At 49.1% G+C, this 22322-nt stretch overlaps 1 protein-coding gene across 2 annotated transcripts in view; it reads left to right on the forward strand.

Moving 5' to 3' along the window:
- DLG3 (discs large MAGUK scaffold protein 3) overlaps positions 1-22322 on the forward strand; it is a 235071-nt gene that overhangs the window by 198592 nt on the left and 14157 nt on the right. The window contains exons 11-14 of one of the 2 annotated variants that reach the window (XM_082263112.1): positions 10938-11052; positions 11858-12034; positions 13791-13863; positions 17455-17542. In XM_082263112.1, coding sequence (XP_082119238.1) covers positions 10938-11052; positions 11858-12034; positions 13791-13863; positions 17455-17542 — 453 coding nt within the window. The remainder of the gene's footprint in view (positions 1-10937; positions 11053-11857; positions 12035-13790; positions 13864-17454; positions 17543-22322) is intronic. The other variant, XM_082263113.1, reaches the window with a different exon arrangement.

Consider the following 22322-nt stretch of genomic DNA (forward strand, 5'->3'; position numbering starts at 1 on the left):
GCACTCTGTGTGGGTGGGTTGCAGTCCTCCTGCGTTGTGGCGGGTCTGGATTACGCACTCTGTGTGGGTGGGTTGCAGTCCCCCTGCGTTGTGGCGGGTCTGGATTACGCACTCTGTGTGGGTGGGTTGCAGTCCCCCTGCGTTGTGGCGGGTCTGGATTACGCACTCTGTGTGGGTGGGTTGCAGTCCCCCTGCGTTGTGGCGGGTCTGGATTACGCACTCTGTGTGGGTGGGTTGCAGTCCCCCTGCGTTGTGGCGGGTCTGGATTACGCACTCTGTGTGGATGGGTTGCAGTCCTCCTGCGTTGTGGCGGGTCTGGATTACGCACTCTGTGTGGGTGGGTTGCAGTCCCCCAGCGTTGTGGCGGGTCTGGATTACGCACTCTGTGTGGGTGGGTTGCAGTCCTCCTGCGTTGTGGTGGGTCTGGATTACGCACTCTGTGTGGGTGGGTTGCAGTCCCCCTGCGTTGTGGCGGGTCTGGATTACGCACTCTGTGTGGGTGGGTTGCAGTCCCCCAGCGTTGTGGCGGGTCTGGATTACGCACTCTGTGTGGGTGGGTTGCAGTCCTCCTGCGTTGTGGTGGGTCTGGATTACGCACTCTGTGTGGGTGGGTTGCAGTCCTCCTGCGTTGTGGCGGGTCTGGATTACGCACTCTGTGTGGGTGGGTTGCAGTCCCCCTGCGTTGTGGCGGGTCTGGATTACGCACTCTGTGTGGGTGGGTTGCAGTCCCCCTGCGTTGTGGCGGGTCTGGATTACGCACTCTGTGTGGGTGGGTTGCAGTCCCCCTGCGTTGTGGCGGGTCTGGATTACGCACTCTGTGTGGGTGGGTTGCAGTCCCCCTGCGTTGTGGCGGGTCTGGATTACGCACTCTGTGTGGATGGGTTGCAGTCCTCCTGCGTTGTGGCGGGTCTGGATTACGCACTCTGTGTGGGTGGGTTGCAGTCCCCCAGCGTTGTGGCGGGTCTGGATTACGCACTCTGTGTGGGTGGGTTGCAGTCCTCCTGCGTTGTGGTGGGTCTGGATTACGCACTCTGTGTGGGTGGGTTGCAGTCCCCCTGCGTTGTGGCGGGTCTGGATTACGCACTCTGTGTGGGTGGGTTGCAGTCCCCCAGCGTTGTGGCGGGTCTGGATTACGCACTCTGTGTGGGTGGGTTGCAGTCCTCCTGCGTTGTGGTGGGTCTGGATTACGCACTCTGTGTGGGTGGGTTGCAGTCCCCCTGCGTTGTGGTGGGTCTGGATTACGCACTCTGTGTGGGTGGGTTGCAGTCCCCCTGCGTTGTGGCGGGTCTGGATTACGCACTCTGTGGGTGGGTTGCAGTCCCCTGCGTTGTGGCGGGTCTGGATTACGCACTCTGTGTGGGTGGGTTGCAGTCCTCCTGCGTTGTGGCGGGTCTGGATTACGCACTCTGTGGGTGGGTTGCAGTCCCCCTGCGTTGTGGCGGGTCTGGATTACGCACTCTGTGTGGGTGGGTTGCAGTCCCCCTGCGTTGTGGTGGGTCTGGATTACGCACTCTGTGTGGGTGGGTTGCAGTCCCCCTGCGTTGTGGTGGGTCTGGATTACGCACTCTGTGTGGGTGGGTTGCAGTCCCCCTGCGTTGTGGCGGGTCTGGATTACGCACTCTGTGTGGGTGGGTTGCAGTCCTCCTGCGTTGTGGTGGGTCTGGATTACGCACTCTGTGTGGGTGGGTTGCAGTCCCCCTGCGTTGTGGTGGGTCTGGATTACGCACTCTGTGTGGGTGGGTTGCAGTCCCCCTGCGTTGTGGCGGGTCTGGATTACGCACTCTGTGTGGCGGGGGTGGATTTTGCTCCTCCTGCGTTGCGCTCTAGTTGGATGCGGTTTTGGTGTCTTCATATTTTAGAGAACGGTTCCTGGATGTGATGGAGGAATAATAGGTCGGATTTCTGAACTCTCCTTATGTGACCTTGCTTGGGGTGTGACCTCTGACCTTGCTCAATGCAAGTCAATGTGAAGGCAAAGCTTTCTTAGTGGGAGACCCCCTCCTGCTGGGTTTTTATTGCTGTCTGTGACCCTCCAATCTATTTCCTGGTGTTCGTTTGTTTTGGGGGTGGGTCACACTTCTGATCTGATACGTTAGCTGTCAGATGGATGTGACAGTTGCCCCCTGTAAGTATCGTTCCCCCCCCCCCCCCCCTCACTATGTTTTCCTGTCTCTGCACACCATTGAGTGGACTCTGACCGGTTTCCTGTCAGGTAGAGGGGGAGGAGATAAGAGAACATCCGTTCATCGATCTCCCCTTCCTGCTAATGAGCGGGGAAGAAGGTAATGGAGTGCAATGTGCACTTGGTTGGGGAACAGGTGAGACATTGGGGGGGGGGGTCCCTGGGGGGGTCCCTTTCACACATGCGGACCGTTCATTTCATCAGTTCAGTCACTTCAAATTAGATGAAATATTAAACGGTTTATTTTACATTCACAACCAATGCAAAAACGGATGAAAAATGGACCATTCATCAGGTACATCCGTTTTGCTCAGTGGGGATCGATCCGTTTTGCTCAGTGGAGATCGATCCGTTTTGCTCAGTGGGGATCGATCCGCTGAGCAGGCACATGATAGGTCCGTCTCCGCTTACTGTGCAGAGACAGAGCTGTCAGATCTCCGCTCTCCTATATGGGAGATTGAATGAGAACGGATCACCTGTCCTATCCGATCCTCCAGATGGATTTCATGGACAGGATTGGATCAGAGAGCAGCGGGTGTCAGAGGAGGTGTCACTGCTGATCTCTGCTGCTCCATAGAGGTACAAGGAGCATCTGAACCGATCAGCCTGAAAAACTGACCGGATCGGAAAGCCCGTGTGTAAGGGGCTTTAGACTCCTCATGTCTTATTAAAGAGAACCTGTCGCCAAAATATATTTGTCCCCTGTGTGATATAAAATAAAGTTTAAAAAAAAAAAAAAGTTTACACCCAAGCACATGACGCATACACCCCCACACTATTTTTTTTTTTTTTTGGAGGTCCCTCATGCACACATCTATGAATGCCGGTGTCGGGGGTTCCCACACAGGAAAATGCTGATTGCATTGCACGCGCTCCGTATTGCTGTGCACACACCGGGGTGAGGGCAGTAATTCTCGCCCCATTATACACCCTTAACGCCCCAAACTGATGACCTGGAAGGGCGCTTTAAGGCCTCACCAATGGGGAATATAGAGTAGTTTGTTGCTGTTTTAGGGGATCCCCTGACATGTTGGGTATCTATTTACTCGGCTTAACCTCCTCCTATTGGTTTTTACTGAACAAAGTGGAACTTCTGCTTATATGCTTGCTCCCGCCCCCTCTGGTGCCAGGTTTGGCACCTTTTGGGGAGAGGGGGAAATGGGTACCTGGTTTTAAAAGGTACTCTTCCCCTCTTCAGGGAGACAGCGCCACCCCCCCTTCCTCGGGGGACTCTCCCATCCATGGCTGCTCCCTTTCTCGGTGGAATACCCTGATAGGGATGAATGGTAGTGAGGGGGGGATGAGAGAGAGAGAGAGGGGGGGGGATGAGAGAGAGAGAGGGGGGGATGAGAGAGAGAGAGGGGGGGATGAGAGAGAGAGAGGGGGGGTTGAGAGAGAGAGAGAGAGAGGGGGGGGGATGAGAGAGAGAGAGAGAGAGAAGTGGGGGGATGAGAGAGAGAGAGAGAGGGGGGGATGAGAGAGAGAGAGAGGGGGGATGAGAGAGAGAGAGGGGGGGATGAGAGAGAGAGGGGGGGATGAGAGAGAGAGGGGGGGATGAGAGAGAGAGGGGGGGATGAGAGAGAGGGGGGGGTGAGAGAGAGGGGGGGATGAGAGAGAGAGAAGTGGGGGGATGAGAGGGAGGGGGGTGAGAGAGAGGAAGAGGGGTTGAGAGAGGTAGTGAGAGAGAAGGGGGGGATTGTGAGAGAGAGGTGGGAGAGGCGGCTCTAGCAACCAGTGGCCAAAAAAGTCTCAGGTGTAAGGGGGGGTGTCTTTTTTGCTGCCCCCCTGCAAAGTGCCCCCCTAGGCCTTGTCAGCCTAGGCCAAAATATAGCACTGGGTCTATGATGGCATTGTGCGGTGTCACTCTGTACTCTTGGGGACTCTGCCATCCAGGGCTGCTCCCTTTTCTAGGTGGAATACACTGATGGGAATGAATGGTATTCGGTGGTGTATTAGTCGGTCTATGATGGCGTTGTGCTGTGTGGTGTCACATTGGGTATAGCAGACTATACGTGAGATCCTCTCTATACTCTGACACTGGGATTTCGGGGACTCTCAGTGATTGGTTCATCTATGTTGAGCTGCCATAAACAGCGCCTGCCGGTAATGTAAACATTTAGGGGCTCGGCAGCTCTTCCTATTAATATCTGTGTGCTGTGTATATATAGATGGGAGATAATGGACCTTGTATGGTAATGGGAGAAGATTCGCTCAGCGCCGAGTCCCGTCCTTTTTCTGCCTATTAAATGCCCTTTTAATGAAAAGCTTTTTATTATAGAGAAGACGGCATTTATATTGTATGAGGTGGAATGTTAGGGAGTGGCCGCTGTTCTCAGCAGCAGATGTTTGCTCTGAGAAAACAACCGAACCTTCCTATATACAGTATATGTGTACCGGCCTCCCTATATACAGTATATGTGTACCGGCCTCCCTGTATACAGTATATGTGTACCGGCCTCCCTATATACAGTATATGTGTACCGGCCTCCCTATATACAGTATATGTGTACCGGCCTCCCTATATACAGTATATGTGTACCGGCCTCCCTGTATACAGTATATGTGTACCGGCCTCCCTATATACAGTATATGTGTACCGGCCTTCCTATATACAGTATATGTGTACCGGCCTCCCTATATACACTATATGTGTACCGGCCTCCCTATATACACTATATGTGTACCGGCCTCCCTATATACACTATATGTGTACCGGCCTCCCTATATACAGTATATGTGTACCGGCCTCCCTATATACAGTATATGTGTACCGGCCTCCCTATATACAGTATATGTGTACCGGCCCCCCTTTATACAGTATATGTGTACCGGCCTCCCTATATACACTATATGTGTACCGGCCTCCCTATATACAGTATATGTGTACCGGCCTTCCTATATACAGTATATGTGTACCGGCCTCCCTATATACAGTATATGTGTACCAGCCTTCCTATATACAGTATATGTGTACCGGCCTCCCTATATACAGTATGTGTACCGGCCTCCCTATATACAGTATATGTGTACCGGCCTCCCTATATACAGTATATGTGTACCGGCCTTCCTATATACAGTATATGTGTACCGGCCTCCCTATATACAGTATATGTGTACCGGCCTCCCTATATACAGTATATGTGTACCGGCCTCCCTATATACAGTATATGTGTACCGGCCTCCCTATATACAGTATATGTGTACCGGCCTTCCTATATACAGTATATGTGTACCGGCCTCCCTATATACAGTATATGTGTACCGGCCTCCCTATATACAGTATATGTGTACCGGCCTCCCTATATACAGTATATGTGTACCGGCCTCCCTATATACAGTATATGTGTACCGGCCTCCCTATATACAGTATATGTGTACCGGCCTCCCTATATACAGTATATGTGTACCGGCCTTCCTATATACAGTATATGTGTACCGGCCTCCCTATATACACTATATGTGTACCGGCCTCCCTATATACACTATATGTGTACCGGCCTCCCTATATACACTATATGTGTACCGGCCTTCCTATATACAGTATATGTGTACCGGCCTTCCTATATACAGTATATGTGTACCGGCCTCCCTATATACAGTATATGTGTACCGGCCTCCCTATATACAGTATATGTGTACCGGCCTCCCTATATACAGTATATGTGTACCGGCCTCCCTATATACAGTATATGTGTACCGGCCTTCCTATATACAGTATATGTGTACCGGCCTTCCTATATACAGTATATGTGTACCGGCCTCCCTATATACACTATATGTGTACCGGCCTCCCTATATACACTATATGTGTACCGGCCTCCCTATATACACTATATGTGTACCGGCCTCCCTATATACACTATATGTGTACCGGCCTCCCTATATACACTATATGTGTACCGGCCTCCCTATATACACTATATGTGTACCGGCCTCCCTATATACACTATATGTGTACCGGCCTCCCTATATACACTATATGTGTACCGGCCTCCCTATATACACTATATGTGTACCGGCCTCCCTATATACAGTATATGTGTACCGGCCTCCCTATATACAGTATATGTGTACCGGCCTCCCTATATACAGTATATGTGTACCGGCCTCCCTATATACACTATATGTGTACCGGCCTTCCTATATACACTATATGTGTACCGGCCTCCCTATATACACTATATGTGTACCGGCCTCCCTATATACAGTATATGTGTACCGGCCTCCCTATATACAGTATATGTGTACCGGCCTCCCTATATACAGTATATGTGTACCGGCCTCCCTATATACAGTATATGTGTACCGGCCTCCCTATATACAGTATATGTGTACCGGCCTCCCTATATACAGTATATGTGTACCGGCCTCCCTATATACAGTATATGTGTACCGGCCTCCCTATATACAGTATATGTGAACCGGCCTCCCTATATACAGTATATGTGTACCGGCCTCCCTGTATACAGTATATGTGTACCGGCCTCCCTGTATACAGTATATGTGTACCGGCCTTCCTATATACACTATATGTGTACCGGCCTCCCTATATACAGTATATGTGTACCGGCCTCCCTATTCCCTGTATACAGTATATGTGTACCGGCCTCCCTGTATACAGTATATGTGTACCGGCCTCCCTGTATACAGTATATGTGTACCGGCCTCCCTGTATACAGTATATGTGTACCGGCCTCCCTGTATACAGTATATGTGTACCGGCCTCCCTGTATACAGTATATGTGTACCGGCCTCCCTGTATACAGTATATGTGTACCGGCCTCCCTATATACAGTATGTGTACCGGCCTTCCTATATACAGTATATGTGTACCGGCCTCCCTATATACACTATATGTGTACCGGCCTCCCTATATACAGTATATGTGTACCGGCCTTCCTATATACAGTATATGTGTATACAGAGCATGGGGGGAGTATTCACAGAGCTTCACTTCTTCCACATTTTATGTTACAGCTTTATTCCAAAATGGATTAAATTCATTATTTTCCTCAAAATTCTACAAGAATCCCCCATAATGACAACGTGAGAGAAGTTTGTTTGAATTCTTTGCAAATTTATTAAAAGTAGGAAAAAAAATCCCATGTACATAAGTATGTCCCTTTTTTATTTATTTGTTTGTTTTTTTTAAACCGTGTTTATAAACGATCACCCCGTGAGACCCCGTTCACACTGGGGCGACGTTACTTGCCGGGGCGACCTCACAGGTCGCGGTGTGCAGCTCGCACCGCGACCTCAAAGCGGCTGGCATGGACTTCATAACATTGAAGTCAATGCAGGTCGCTCCAAAGAAGCTCCGGACCCTTTTTCTAAGTCGGAGCGACTTGTGTCGCTCCTATTAGAACGGATCCACAGCTTCCCTATGGGAGGCGCCCTATCAGGCGACCAGGTCGCCTGACAGGTGGCCCCAGTGTGAACGGGGTCTTAAACAAACCATTCAATTTAAAATGGAGATGAAAGGCAAAACATTTGTGTATAGATATAATAAAATAAAACCAATACCTTATTTATGTGATCACATTCCCTCTGTTCTCAGCTGCATAAGAGCTGAGAGGAGAGAGAGAGCAGTACACTGATCTTCCCAGGGATTGGCAATGTGTGTGAGGGGGGGGGGGTGATGTGTCAGGGCAAGTCTGATCATTGCAGGAGAGCAGGCTGAGTTCCCAGCATAGCTAGAGAACTGACCACGGTGTGCTCTCCTGCTTAGGGTGGTCAGTTTATAATAGGAAAGCAGAGGGACTGGCAGGATCGCCAGGGATTTCACATAAAGGAAGCAATACAAAGAGAACAGGAGACTTCCTCATACCAGTACATGGTACAGCAGACACATATCGGGGGGGGGGGGGGAGAGAGAACAGGAGACTTCCTCATACCAGTACATGGTACAGCAGACACATATCGGGGGGGATGGGGGGAGGAGAGAACAGGAGACTTCTCCATACCAGTACATGGTACAGCAGACACACATCGGGGGGGGGGGGGGAGAAGGAGAGAACAGGAGACTTCGTCATACCAGTACATGGTACAGCAGACACATATCGGGGGGAAGGGGGGAGAGAACAGGAGACTTCCTCCTACCAGTACATGGGATAGCAGACACATATCGGGGGGGGATGGGGGGAGGAGAGTACAGGAGACTTCCTCATACCAGTACATGGTACAGCAGACACATATCGGGGGGATGGGGGGAGGAGAGAACAGGAGACTTCCTCATACCAGTACATGGTACAGCAGACACATATCGGGGGGGGGGGGCAGGAGAGAACAGGAGACTTCCTCATACCAGTACATGGTACAGCAGACACATATCGGGGGGGGGGAGGAGAGAACAGGAGACTTCCTCATACCAGTACATGGTACAGCAGACACATATCGGGGGGGGGGGAGGAGAGAACAGGAGACTTCCTCATACCAGTACATGGTACAGCAGACACATATCGGGGGGGGGGGGAGGAGAGAACAGGAGACTTCCTCATACCAGTACATGGTACAGCAGACACATATCGGGGGGGGGGGGGAGGAGAGAACAGGAGACTCTCATACCAGTACATGGTACAGCAGACACATATCAGGAAGAGGAAATGCTGGGTTTACATTTTCTTTTACCCTTTAGGAGGGTACATTTATAAACTGCATGGTAGAGAAGTGCTAGAAATAAATGAGCCTTTTATGGTCCCCTGTAATGGATATATTATTGGCAGTACTGGGGGTATGGATGTATTATTGGCAGTACTGGGGGTATGGATCTATTATTGGCAGTACTGGGGGTATTGATATATTATTGGCAGTATTGGGGGTATGGATCGATTATTGGCAGTACTGGGGGTATTGATATATTATTGGCAGTACTGGGGGTATTGATATATTATTGGCAGTACTGGGGGTATTGATATATTATTGGCAGTACTGGGGGTATTGATATAGTATTGGCAGTATTGGGGGTATGGATATATTATTGGCAGTACTGGCGGTATAGATATATTATTGGCAGTACTGGGGGTATGGATCTATTATTGGCAGTACTGGCGGTATGGATATATTATTGGCAGTACTGGGGGTATTGATATATTATTGGCAGTACTGGGGGTATTGATATATTATTGGCAGTACTGGGGGTATTGATATATTATTGGCAGTACTGGGGGTATTGATATAGTATTGGCAGTATTGGGGGTATGGATATATTATTGGCAGTACTGGGGGTATGGATCTATTATTGGCAGTACTGGCGGTATGGATATATTATTGGCAGTACTGGGGGTATGGATATATTATTGGCAGTACTGGGGGTATGGATATATTATTGGCAGTACTGGGGGTATTGATATATTATTGGCAGTATTGGGGGTATTGATATATTATTGGCAGTACTGGGGGTATTGATATATTATTGGCAGTACTGGGGGTATGGATATATTATTGGCAGTACTGGGGGTATGGATATATTATTGGCAGTACTGGGGGTATGGATATATTATTGGCAGTATTGGGGGGTATGGATCTATTATTGGCAGTACTGGGGGTATTGATATATTATTGGCAGTACTGGGGGTATGGATATATTATTGGCAGTACTGGGGGTATGGATATATTATTGGCAGTACTGGGGGTATGGATATATTATTGGCAGTATTGGGGGTATGGATATATTATTGGCAGTACTGGGGGTATGGATAAATTATTGGCAGTACTGGGGGTATGGATATATTATTGGCAGTACTGGGGGTATTGATATATTATTGGCAGTACTGGGGGTATGGATCTATTATTGGCAGTATTGGGGGGTATGGATCTATTATTGGCAGTACTGGGGGTATGGATCTATTATTGGCAGTACTGGGGGTATTGATATATTATTGGCAGTATTGGGGGTATTGATATATTATTGGCAGTACTGGGGGTATGGATCTATTATTGGCAGTATTGGGGGGTATGGATCTATTATTGGCAGTACTGGGGGTATGGATCTATTATTGGCAGTACTGGGGGTATTGATATATTATTGGCAGTACTGGGGGTATTGATATATTATTGGCAGTATTGGGGGTATTGATATATTATTGGCAGTACTGGGGGTATGGATATATTATTGGCAGTATTGGGGGGTATGGATCTATTATTGGCAGTACTGGGGGTATTGATATATTATTGGCAGTACTGGGGGTATGGATATATTATTGGCAGTATTGGGGGGTATGGATCTATTATTGGCAGTACTGGGGGTATTGATATATTATTGGCAGTACTGGGGGTATGGATATATTATTGGCAGTACTGGGGGTATGGATATATTATTGGCAGTACTGGGGGTATGGATATATTATTGGCAGTATTGGGGGTATGGATAAATTATTGGCAGTACTGGGGGTATGGATATATTATTGGCAGTACTGGGGGTATTGATATATTATTGGCAGTACTGGGGGTATGGATCTATTATTGGCAGTATTGGGGGGTATGGATCTATTATTGGCAGTACTGGGGGTATGGATCTATTATTGGCAGTACTGGGGGTATTGATATATTATTGGCAGTACTGGGGGTATGGATCTATTATTGGCAGTATTGGGGGGTATGGATCTATTATTGGCAGTACTGGGGGTATGGATCTATTATTGGCAGTACTGGGGGTATTGATATATTATTGGCAGTACTGGGGGTATGGATATATTATTGGCAGTATTGGGTGTATTTCTGCTCTTTTCAGCGGTTTTTTTGTTTTCTCCCCTTACAGAGTACAGCCGGTTTGAGTCAAAAATCCATGACTTGAGAGAGCAGATGATGAACAGCAGTATGAGCTCCGGATCCGGCTCTTTGCGCACCAGTGAGAAGAGGTCACTCTATGTCAGGTACATTCATTGCACCCCCTTTCAGTTCCGGGTAACTTGTATGATAATGTGTGAAGATTTTTCAGTGTGATCCCACCTTTATGGGTTTTTTTTCTTAACATTTTAGGCCAATTTGTTTTCTGCTACATATTTTTGGTAAAATAAATCGCAACAAGAGTATTTTGATTGGTTTGCACAAAAGTTGTTTATTTGTTTTTTTTTTTTCTTTTATTAGTAATGGCGGCGATCTGAAAGTGAAAATTATTATTATTTTTTTTTTTTTCAAAATTGCTTTTTTTTTGTTTATAGCACATGATCAAAAAAGTGCAGAGGTGATCAAATACCACCAAAAGAAATCTCTATTTGTGGGGTGGGGGGGGGGGAGCATCTATTTTATTTAGGTACATCGTTGCACCGTTGCAATTACTCGGTTGTCATCGTTGTGACGACTGAGTAATTGTCAGTTACAGTAACGCAGTGCTGAATCACAAAAAATGGCCTGGAGTCATTAAGGGGGAAAATCCTTCCAGAAGTGGTTTAAGAAAAAAAAACAATGACTTTCTGGTGTAATATGTGCAGAATGAGTAACAGAGGAGATGCTGGTAATAATGACCCTCCATAGAGCCCCGTGTATTATTATCTGTAAAATGTCTTGTTTATATTTGTCATTATAATGCGGGTTTTGCGTTTTATCGTTGCTTTTAGTTTTTCTTTGAACTGGTTACACTGGTTTTATCTGTGAAATGTGACAATGAAATATGTGGCCGGGTATTTGTGTGAATTCTCACTGTTTTTTTTTTCCTCTTTCGATCTTCCTGATAATTAGGGCGCTCTTTGACTACGATCGCTCCCGGGACAGCTGCCTACCGAGCCAGGGCCTGAGCTTTTCCTACGGGGACATCCTGCATGTGATCAATGCCTCCGATGACGAATGGTGGCAGGCCAGACTGGTCACTCCGCACGGGGAGAGCGAGCAGATCGGCGTCATTCCCAGTAAAAAGAGGTACAAAGATTTTATCTGACACAGAGTCAACGTGTGTGCGTGTTCAGTAGCGCCCCCTGCATGCACCTGTGTGCTCTGCGGTGAGGATGACTGTACATATAAAGTCATGTGACCAGACATTGTCCTATCCTGGCTGTGTATAAGAGCTGCACAGGTAATGCAGGTAACCTACACAACAGGGCCCACAGGGGGCAGTAAAACTATGGGCAGAACTTTGTTTCATTTTGGATGGAGTAAGGGAGGTGTGTGGTGGTTTTTTTTTGTTTGCCCATCTGTGTCCCATTGTGGAGATTTCCCTTCACTTCCTGTCCCATAGCCAAACAGGAAGTGGGAGGAAATCCCTGCAATATAAGGGCCCATTCACACAGGCTGTCTGATCAGGTTCGCCTGCCAGTTTTTCAGGTGGACCTGATCTGGCCCTCCATTGGCCCCTATTGAGCGGTGACATGTCGGCTATCCAATCCGATCCTGTCTGCCAAATGCATCCACCTATCAGATGAAAATGGACAGGTGGTGACAGATCTGTTGTGCTTCATTCATAGGGTAAAGGTGTGACGGATTTATCTTTCATTCATAGGAGGGTAAAGGTGTGACAGATTTATCTTTCATTCATAGGAGGGTAAAGGTGTGACAGATTTATCTTTCATTCATAGGAGGGTACAGGTGTGACAGATTTATCTTTCATTCATAGGAGAGTACAGGTGTGACAGATTTAGGTTTCATTCATAGAAGGGTACAGGTGTGACAGATTTAGGTTTCAGTCATAGGAGGGTACAGGTGTGACAGATTTATGTTTCATTCATAGGAGAGTACAGGTGTGACAGATTTATCTTTCATTCATAGGAGGGTACAGGTGTGACAGATTTAGGTTTCATTCATAGGACGGTACAGGTGTGACAGATTTGGGTTTCATTCATAGGAGGGTACAGGTGTGACAGATTTAGGTTTCATTCATAGGACGGTACAGGTGTGACAGATTTGGGTTTCATTCATAGGAGAGTACAGGTGTGACAGATTTATCTTTCATTCATAGGAGGGTACAGGTGTGACAGATTTAGGTTTCATTCATAGGACGGTACAGGTGTGACAGATTTGGGTTTCATTCATAGGAGGGTACAGGTGTGACAGATTTGGGTTTCATTCATAGGAGGGTACAGGTGTGACAGATTTAGGTTTCATTCATAGGAGGGTACAGGTGTGACAGATTTATCTTTCATTCATAGGAGGGTACAGGTGTGACAGATTTATCTTTCATTCATAGGAGAGTACAGGTGTGACAGATTTATCTTTCATTCATAGGAGAGTACAGGTGTGACAGATTTATCTTTCATTCATAGGAGAGTACAGGTGTGACAGATTTATCTTTCATTCATAGGAGAGTACAGGTGTGACAGATTTAGGTTTCATTCCTAGGAGGGTACAGGTGTGACAGATTTAGGTTTCATTCATAGGAGAGTACAGGTGGTGACAGAATTTATGTTTCATTCATAGGTGGGTACAGGTGTGACAGATCTGTTGTGCTTCATTCATAGGAGGGTAAAGGTGTGACAGATCTGTTGTGCTTCATTCATAGGAGGGTAAAGGTGTGACGGATTTATCTTTCATTCATAGGAGGGTACAGGTGTGACAGATTTAGGTTTCATTCATAGGAGAGTACAGGTGTGACAGATTTGTCGTGTTTCATTCATTCTTGTGTTTGCAACCCCCCCCCCCTCCCCCGTACTCCTCTATAGAAATTTCTGCTTGTGTTTTGCAGGGTTGAAAAGAAGGAGCGGGCGAGACTGAAAACGGTGAAATTCCACGGTCGTTCCGGCTTGGAGTCGAACAGAGTGAGTATTGGAACCACGCCGGGAGAGAGCGTATTTCTGGGCTGGTTTGGTGCTGGCTGGGTATGGGGGAGGGCTGGAAGAGAGCGTATTTCTGGGCTGGTTTGGTGCTGGCTGGGTATGGGGAGGGCCGGAAGAGAGCGTATTTCTGGGCTGGTTTGGTGCTGGCTGGGTATGGGGAGGGCCGGAAGAGAGCGTATTTTGGGCTGGTTTGGTGCTGGCCGGGTATGGGGAGGGCCGGAAGAGAGCGTATTTCTGGGCTGGTTTGGTGCTGGCTGGGTATGGGGAGGGCCGGAAGAGAGCGTATTTTGGGCTGGTTTGGTGCTGGCTGGGTATGGGGGAGGGCCGGAAGAGAGCGTATTTCTGGGCTGGTTTGGTGCTGGCCGGGTATGGGGGAGGGCCGGAAGAGAGCGTATTTCTGGGCTGGTTTGGTGCTGGCCGGGTATGGGGGAGGGCCGGAAGAGAGCGTATTTCTGGGCTGGTTTGGTGCTGGCTGGGTATGGGGGAGGGCCGGAAGAGAGCGTATTTCTGGGCTGGTTTGGTGCTGGCCGGGTATGGGGAGGGCCGGAAGAGAGCGTATTTCTGGGCTGGTTTGGTGCTGGCTGGGTATGGGGGAGGGCTGGGGAAGAGCGTATTTCTGGGCTGGTTTGGTGCTGGCCGGGTATGGGGAGGGCCGGAAGAGAGCGTATTTCTGGGCTGGTTTGGTGCTGGCTGGGTATGGGGGAGGGCTGGGGAAGAGCGTATTTCTGGGCTGGTTTGGTGCTGGCCGGGTATGGGGAGGGCCGGAAGAGAGCGTATTTCTGGGCTGGTTTGGTGCTGGCCGGGTATGGGGGAGGGATGGGGAAGAGCGTATTTCTGGGCTGGTATGGGGAGGGCCGGAAGAGAGCGTATTTCTGGGCTGGTTTGGTGCTGGCCGGGTATGGGGAGGGCCGGAAGAGAGCGTATTTCTGGGCTGGTTTGGTGCTGGCCGGGTATGGGGGAGGGATGGGGAAGAGCGTATTTCTGGGCTGTTTTGGTGCTGGCCGGGTATGGGGAAGGGGGTTTCAGAAAACAGAAAATGTGCCCTGCTTTGTAGTCACATGTAGGTAACTGCGCCATGGTAACCGCGGTCACTGCCGCTGCAGAAAATGTCAGTCAGGATACTGAACTGCTTGAGGCTCCATTCACAGATCCCTTTGTAGCAGGAGGGTGCAATAGATGGCACAGTGAGAGGATGAAAAGTCACCGGATCTTACACAGGAAATAGAACCTCATCGGTTCCCTTCTGCAGGGTGACCTGGTAGTGACCATGAAAATCTACACCAATCAGCCATAACTTCATGACCACCCACCGGATATTAAGTAGGTCCCCCTTTCCTGACCGGTTGAGGCATGGGCTCCACCAGACCTCTGAAGGTACGCTGTGGTATCTTGCATCAAGCCGGCACTAGCAGATCCTTTGAAGGAGAAGTACGGGGGACCTGTTTTCAGCAGACAGCAGGCTGACGTCACAGAGCCGGTCCAGGGTCAGACATGTCCAACTATATGGTTGGGATCCTGGACTGGCACCCAGCTGCTGAAAGCCTGAGCCTCCTGCTCCCTTCACAGCCCACCGTGAGGGGGGGAGGAGGGAGCAGGAAACCATTGACCGATCGTCACCAGCTCTCTGCTCCGAGAACTGTAAGAACCGAGCGATCAGTGGTGATTGATCGTTCGTTTCCCAGCCTTAGAGCCAACAGATGCAACGTCCGTGTAGGCAAGTATGAGTGAAAAAAAAAATTCCCATGCTTCTCTTTTTAGGTCCTGTAAGTTGGGAGGCGGGGCCTCCACGGATAGGACTTGTTTTTCCACCATATCCCACACATGCTCGATTAGAATTGGAAGGCCATGTCAACACCTGAAAGTCGTTGCTGTGTTCCTCAAACCATTCTTGAACCATTTTTTCAGTGTAGCGGGGCACATTATCCTGCATAAAGAGGCCACTACCATCAGAGAATACCATTTCCATGAAGGTGTGGACTTGGTCAACAGCAGTGTTTTAGTTAGGTGGTTTCATGAATGGCAGGAGCCAAAGTTTCCCAGCAGAACATTGGCCAAAGCATCAGACTGCCTCCAACAGCTTGTAGTCTTCCCATACTGCATCCATCTCTTTCCCAGGTAAGTGGTGCACCTGGCCACCCCACGTGATTCATCAAACTTCCTTCTTCCATTGCTCCCACCTCCAGTTCTGTAGCCGTAAGCAGCAGATCCTTGAAGTTCTGTAAGTGAAGAGGTGGAACCTCCATGGTTCAGACTTGTTTTTCCAGCACATCTCGCAGATGCTCAGTTGGATAGAGATCTGGGGCATTTGGAGGCCAAGTCAACCTCGGACTCCTGTTCCTCAAACCATTCTAGGATTCGTCAGACCAAGCCAGCTTCTTTCATTGCTTCAGTTCTGTAGCCATCACTAGCAGATCATTAAAAGCCCTGTAAGTTGGGAGGTGGGGCCTCCATGGATCAGACTTGTTGATAGTCGATTGGATGAAGATCTAGAGAATTTGGAGGCCAAATTGGCTCCTCAAACCATTCTTGGATTCATCAGACCGGGCCAACCTCTTCTGTTTCGTGCTCCAGTTCTGTAGCCATCAGTAGCAGATCCTTTAAGTCCTGTAAGTTGGGAGGTGGGGCCTCCATGGATCAGACTTGTCGATGCTTAATTGAATGGAGATCTGGAGAATTTGGAGGCCAAATCAGGACCTCAAAATTGTTGCTCCTCAAACCATTCTTGGATTCATCAGACCAGGCCACCTTCTTCTTCCATGCTCCAGTTCTGTAGCCCTTCATAACGGATCCTTTAAGTCCTGTAAGTTGTGAGGTGGAGCCTCGACTTGTTGATGCTCGATTTAATGGTGAATTTGGAGACCAATTTGGCACCTCAAACTTGTTGTGCTCCTCAAACAATTATTGGATTCATCAGACCAGGCCACCTTCTTCCATTGCTCTGTGGTCCAGTTCTGAGGCTCACGACTCCCATTGTAGGCATTTTTGGCTGTGGACATGGGTCAGCATGGACACCCCAAATGCTCTGCAGCTACAAAGCCCCATACAAAACAAACCATCAACTTCAGGGACAACATGTTCACTTGCTGCCTAACTTTCAGATGACATTGTAACCAGATAATCCATGTTATTACTTCCCCTGTCCATGGTCACAAGGTTATGGCTGATCGGTGTGTATATACTATACAGTTACACATTTCTGTGTGCCGGTGTTTTCATCCTTCTACTGTACATGATGGAGGGATGAGAGGAGCAATCTGTCAGCTCGGGGAGCAGTAGGGATCATCTGAGGAATGTTCCTTATAACAATGTATAACCTCCAGCTGGTGGGATGTAGGTGAACTGCCGCTTATCACGCTTGTTAAAGTTGTCCCACATTTCATGTTAATCCTCGCCCTCTCCGTTCATCACACTCTCCGGTTATGTTTTTCCATTTTTTTTGCATGCCTTGTAAACCCATGTTGTTTTTTTTGTTTTTGTTTCCTTTTTTCCTCCTCCATCACTTTCTTCATTTCTACATTTGTGGCGTTGTGTCCCCGTTGCCCATTTTTCTGTGCCTTCCGCCATCCGCCGCAGTCCATCAAATCCAAACGTAAAAAGAGTTTCCGGCTGTCTCGCAAGTTTCCGTTTTACAAGAGCCTTGTTCCGGAGACCAACAACGCACGTAAGTAAGAGGAGAGGTCGCAGTTTTCTCGCACTTTACACTAGAGTAGTGATCTGAGAGAGGAGCGAGTGACACGTTTGTAAAGCAATAGGGTTGGTAGAATGTTTAAGGTCCTTGCAGATCGGGCAAGCCATGGTGTATATGGTACTCTGTGGTGTAGGGAAACCATTCTCTACCAGGAATCCTCCAGAGGTTGCTATGGGTTCCATGAGCTGTGGATGGTGTAGGGCAGCCGTTCTCTACCAGGGTTCCTCCAGAGGTTGCTATGGGTTCCATGAGCTGTGGATGGTGTAGGGCAGCCATACTTTACCTGGGTTCCTCCAGAGGCTCCTAAGGGATCCATGAGCTGTGGATGGTGTAGAGCAGCCATTCTCTACCAGAGATTGCTAAGGGTTTCGTGAGCTGTGAATGGTGTAGGACAGCCATTCTCTACCAGAGGTTGCTAATGGTTCCGTGAGCTGTGGATGGTGTAGGGCAGCCATTCTCTACCAGAGATTTTGAATGGTTCCGTAAGCTGTGGATGGTGTAGGTCAGTCATTCTCCATCAGAGGTATCTTAGGGTTCCATGAGCTGTAGGTGGTGTAGGGCAGCCGTTCTCTACCAGGGTTCCTCCAGAGGTTGCTTAGGGTTCCATGAGCTGTGGATGTTGTACAGCAGCCATTCTCTACAAGAGATTGCTTAGGGTTCCATGAGCTGTGAATGGTGTAGGACAGCCATTCTCTACCAGAGGTTGCTTAGGGTTCCATGAGCTCTGGATGGTGTAGGACAGCCATTCTCTACCAGAGGTTGCTAAGGGTTCAGTGAGCGGTGGATGGTGTAGGGTAGCCATTCTCTACCTGAGGTTGCTAAGGGTTCCGTGAGCTGTGGATGGTGTAGGGCGGCCATTCTCTACCAGAGATTGCTAAGGGTTCTTTGAGCTGTGGATGGTGTAGGGCAGCCATACTCTACCAGGGTTCCTCCATAGGTTGCTAAGGGTTCCATGAGCTGTGAATGGTATAGGGCAGCCATTCTCTACCAGAGGTTGCTTGGGGTTCCAAGAGCTGTGAAAGGTGTAGGGCAGCCATTCTCTACCAGGGTTCCTCCAGAGGTTACTAAGGGTTCCATGAGGCTGTGGATTGTATAAGGCAGCCGTTCTTTACAAGAGGTTACTAAGGGTTCCATGAGCTGTGGCTGATTGGCCTCTCATTTGATGGTGTCTCCATAGTTCGAGAAAATGCCACTTGGCAATGCCAGCTCCAGGACTTAGCTGTCTGCACCAACTCTCTAGGAGTTTCATTCATTTTCCTAACCACCAATGTAAGGGCCATTTGCCCCACAAACCCCCCCCCCCCTAATGATTTCCACCCATTTTTGCACATTGCTTTCATCCGCATGTCCACCTGCAGTGCAGTCCTAAATAGATTTTCCTTTTTTTTTTTTTTTTTTTCTCCAATACCTTTATTTTAAATGTGTTGGCGACACTTCCGGTCCCGGCTGTCTAGGCAGTGTCCTCATCAGGCGATTTCTCTTGGACTCCTGGGATATTGGTGTCATCCATCCCAGCAGTCCAAGGGAATCACCTGGTTCTTTCTTGTTTGACCGGTTGCCATAACAATAAGGCAGGCAACCTGCAGTTAACAAACAGCGCCGCACAGAGTTATTGCTGTGCAGGCAGCTGCACTTATTCCCAGAAATGGACCTGAGCGGGCTATAGATGCCCTGAACCACGATGGCCCCCGCTAGCATCTGAGATCAGGTAATTTTTATGGTGACTGGATGACATCATTGCCAACTGATTAGTGTTCTGGCCCCTTAGACCCAAGAACTGACATATGGAGGGAAGACGCTCCCATCCGCACCCAAAAGCCTTGCTGCATTGGAGCTATCAGAGCAGACAGGCAGCTTGGAGATGGATATCTTCCTGGAGGGCCTATCAGAGCAGGCAGCTTGGAGATGGATATCTTCCTGGAGGGTCTATCAGAGCAGACAGGGAGCTTGGAAATGGATATCTTCCTAGGGGGCCTATCAGAGCAGGCAGGCAGCTTGGAGATGAATATCTTCCTAGGGGGCCTATCAGAGCAGGCAGGCAGCTTGGAGATGGATATGTTCCTGGAGGGCCTATCGGAGCAGGCAGGCAGCTTGGAGATGGATATCTTCCTGGAGGGCCTATCAGAGCAGGCAGGCAGCTTGGAGATGGATATCTTCCTAGGGGGCCTATCAGAGCAGATAGAGATGGATATGTTCCTAGGGGGCCTATCAGAGCAGGCAGGCAGCTTGGAGATGGATATCTTCCTAGGGGGCCTATCAGAGCAGGCAGGCAGCTTGGAGATGGATATGTTCCTGGAGGGCCTATCAGAGCAGGCAGGCAGCTTGGAGATGGATATGTTCCTGGAGGGCCTATCAGAGCAGGCAGGCAGCTTGGAGATGGATATCTTCCTAGGGGGCCTATCAGAGCAGGCAGGCAGCTTGGAGATGGATATCTTCCTGGAGGGCCTATCAGAGCAGGCAGGCAGCTTGGAGATGGATATCTTCCTGGAGGGCCTATCAGAGCAGGCAGACAGCTTGGAGATGGATATGTTCCTGGAGGGCCTATCAGAGCAGGCAGGCAGCTTGGAGATGGATATCTTCCTGGAGGGCCTATCAGAGCAGGCAGGCAGCTTGGAGATGGATATCTTCCTGGAGGGCCTATCAGAGCAGGCAGACAGCTTGGAGATGGATATGTTCCTGGAGGGCCTATCAGAGCAGGCAGGCAGCTTGGAGATGGATATCTTCCTGGAGGGCCTATCAGAGCAGGCAGACAGCTTGGAGATGGATATCTTCCTAGGGGGCCTATCAGAGCAGGCAGGCAGCTTGGAGATGGATATCTTCCTGGAGGGCCTATCATAGCAGGCAGGCAGCTTGGAGATGGATATCTTCCTGGAGGGCCTATCATAGCAGGCAGGCAGCTTGGAGATGGATATCTTCCTGGAGGGCCTATCATAGCAGGCAGACAGCTTGGAGATGGATATGTTCCTGGAGGGCCTATCAGAGCAGGCAGGCAGCTTGGAGATGGATATCTTCCTGGAGGGCCTATCAGAGCAGGCAGGCAGCTTGGAGATGGATATCTTCCTGGAGGGCCTATCAGAGCAGGCAGGCAGCTTGGAGATGGATATCTTCCTGGAGGGCCTATCATAGCAGGCAGACAGCTTGGAGATGGATATGTTCCTGGAGGGCCTATCAGAGCAGGCAGGCAGCTTGGAGATGGATATCTTCCTGGAGGGCCTATCAGAGCAGGCAGACAGCTTGGAGATGGATATCTTCCTAGGGGGCCTATCAGAGCAGGCAGGCAGCTTGGAGATGGATATCTTCCTGGAGGGCCTATCATAGCAGGCAGGCAGCTTGGAGATGGATATCTTCCTGGAGGGCCTATCGGAGCAGGCAGGCAGCTTGGAGATGGATATCTTCCTGGAGGGCCTATCAGAGCAGGCAGACAGCTTGGAGATGGATATCTTCCTAGGGGGCCTATCAGAGCAGGCAGGCAGCTTGGAGATGGATATCTTCCTGGAGGGCCTATCATAGCAGGCAGGCAGCTTGGAGATGGATATCTTCCTGGAGGGCCTATCGGAGCAGGCAGGCAGCTTGGAGATGGATATCTTCCTGGAGGGCCTATCATAGCAGGCAGGCAGCTTGGAGATGGATATCTTCCTGGAGGGCCTATCATAGCAGGCAGGCAGCTTGGAGATGGATATCTTCCTGGAGGGCCTATCATAGCAGGCAGGCAGCTTGGAGATGGATATGTTCCTGGAGGGCCTATCGGAGCAGGCAGGCAGCTTGGAGATGGATATCTTCCTAAAGGGCCTATCAGGGCACAGTGACAGTCTCTCTCTTTTTATTGGGTTTCCAGTTTAAACCTTTCCTGTCTATGCTAGAGCCGAAAGACAGCTACAGTGCGGGTTTACTTTGCTGGGAGGGCATGCATGGACATCCTCCCGTGATTCCGCTGCCCACGCACCCCCTGTCCTTCAGACTCAGCTGATCAGATTGGGGTAAAGGGCCAATCACTGCGGCCCTTTACCAGGTGATCAGCTGTCAGCCAATGACCGCTGATCACAGGATGTAAACAAGCCGGTTATCAGCTTTCCTTTCCTCATGCTGACAGCACATGGAGAGAAGAAGAGAGCCGATAACCGTCTTGTGTTAAAGGGACATCGGCACTGATAAGTGGGGCACGGAGTATCAATCAGTGCCCGCCATGCTGCCCACCAACGCAGCCCCATCAGTGCCCATCAAGTGCAACAAAATTTTATAACAAACTATCAGAATCCTGTTTTGTTTTTTTCCCTAAATTTTTGGCTTTTTTTTTTTTTTTTTGCAAGAAATAAAAACTCACTGGTGATTTAAATGCCACCAAAATAAAGTTCTATCTGTGTAAAAACAAAAAAATTATAACATTTTTGTATGACTGCACAATTTGTCATTCAAAGTGTGACAGTGCTGAAAATTGGCCTGGGCGGGAGAGGGGGGGGGGGGAGTGGTAATAGGCTTTCTAATGAAAACCCCCTATGCCTCTTGGTGATGTCTGATGGGGTGGGCAGGAGGGGGGGGGCTGTTCCAGCAAAGTACAGTGACAGTGCATATTATTGTCACTGATCTCTGTATTAGTGTCACTGGTTCCCACAAGGTGTCAGACTGTCCATAGCAAGATCACACCCCCGCTATAAGTCGCTGATCGCTGTAATACCTAGTGGAAAATGTGTGTGTGTGTGTGTGTGTATATATATATATATATATACCATAGATTGTAGACGCTATAACCTTTTTG

Source organism: Pelophylax lessonae (assembly GCF_965119305.1).
Source record: "Pelophylax lessonae genome assembly, chromosome: 7".
NCBI classification, from domain to species: domain Eukaryota; kingdom Metazoa; phylum Chordata; class Amphibia; order Anura; family Ranidae; genus Pelophylax; species Pelophylax lessonae.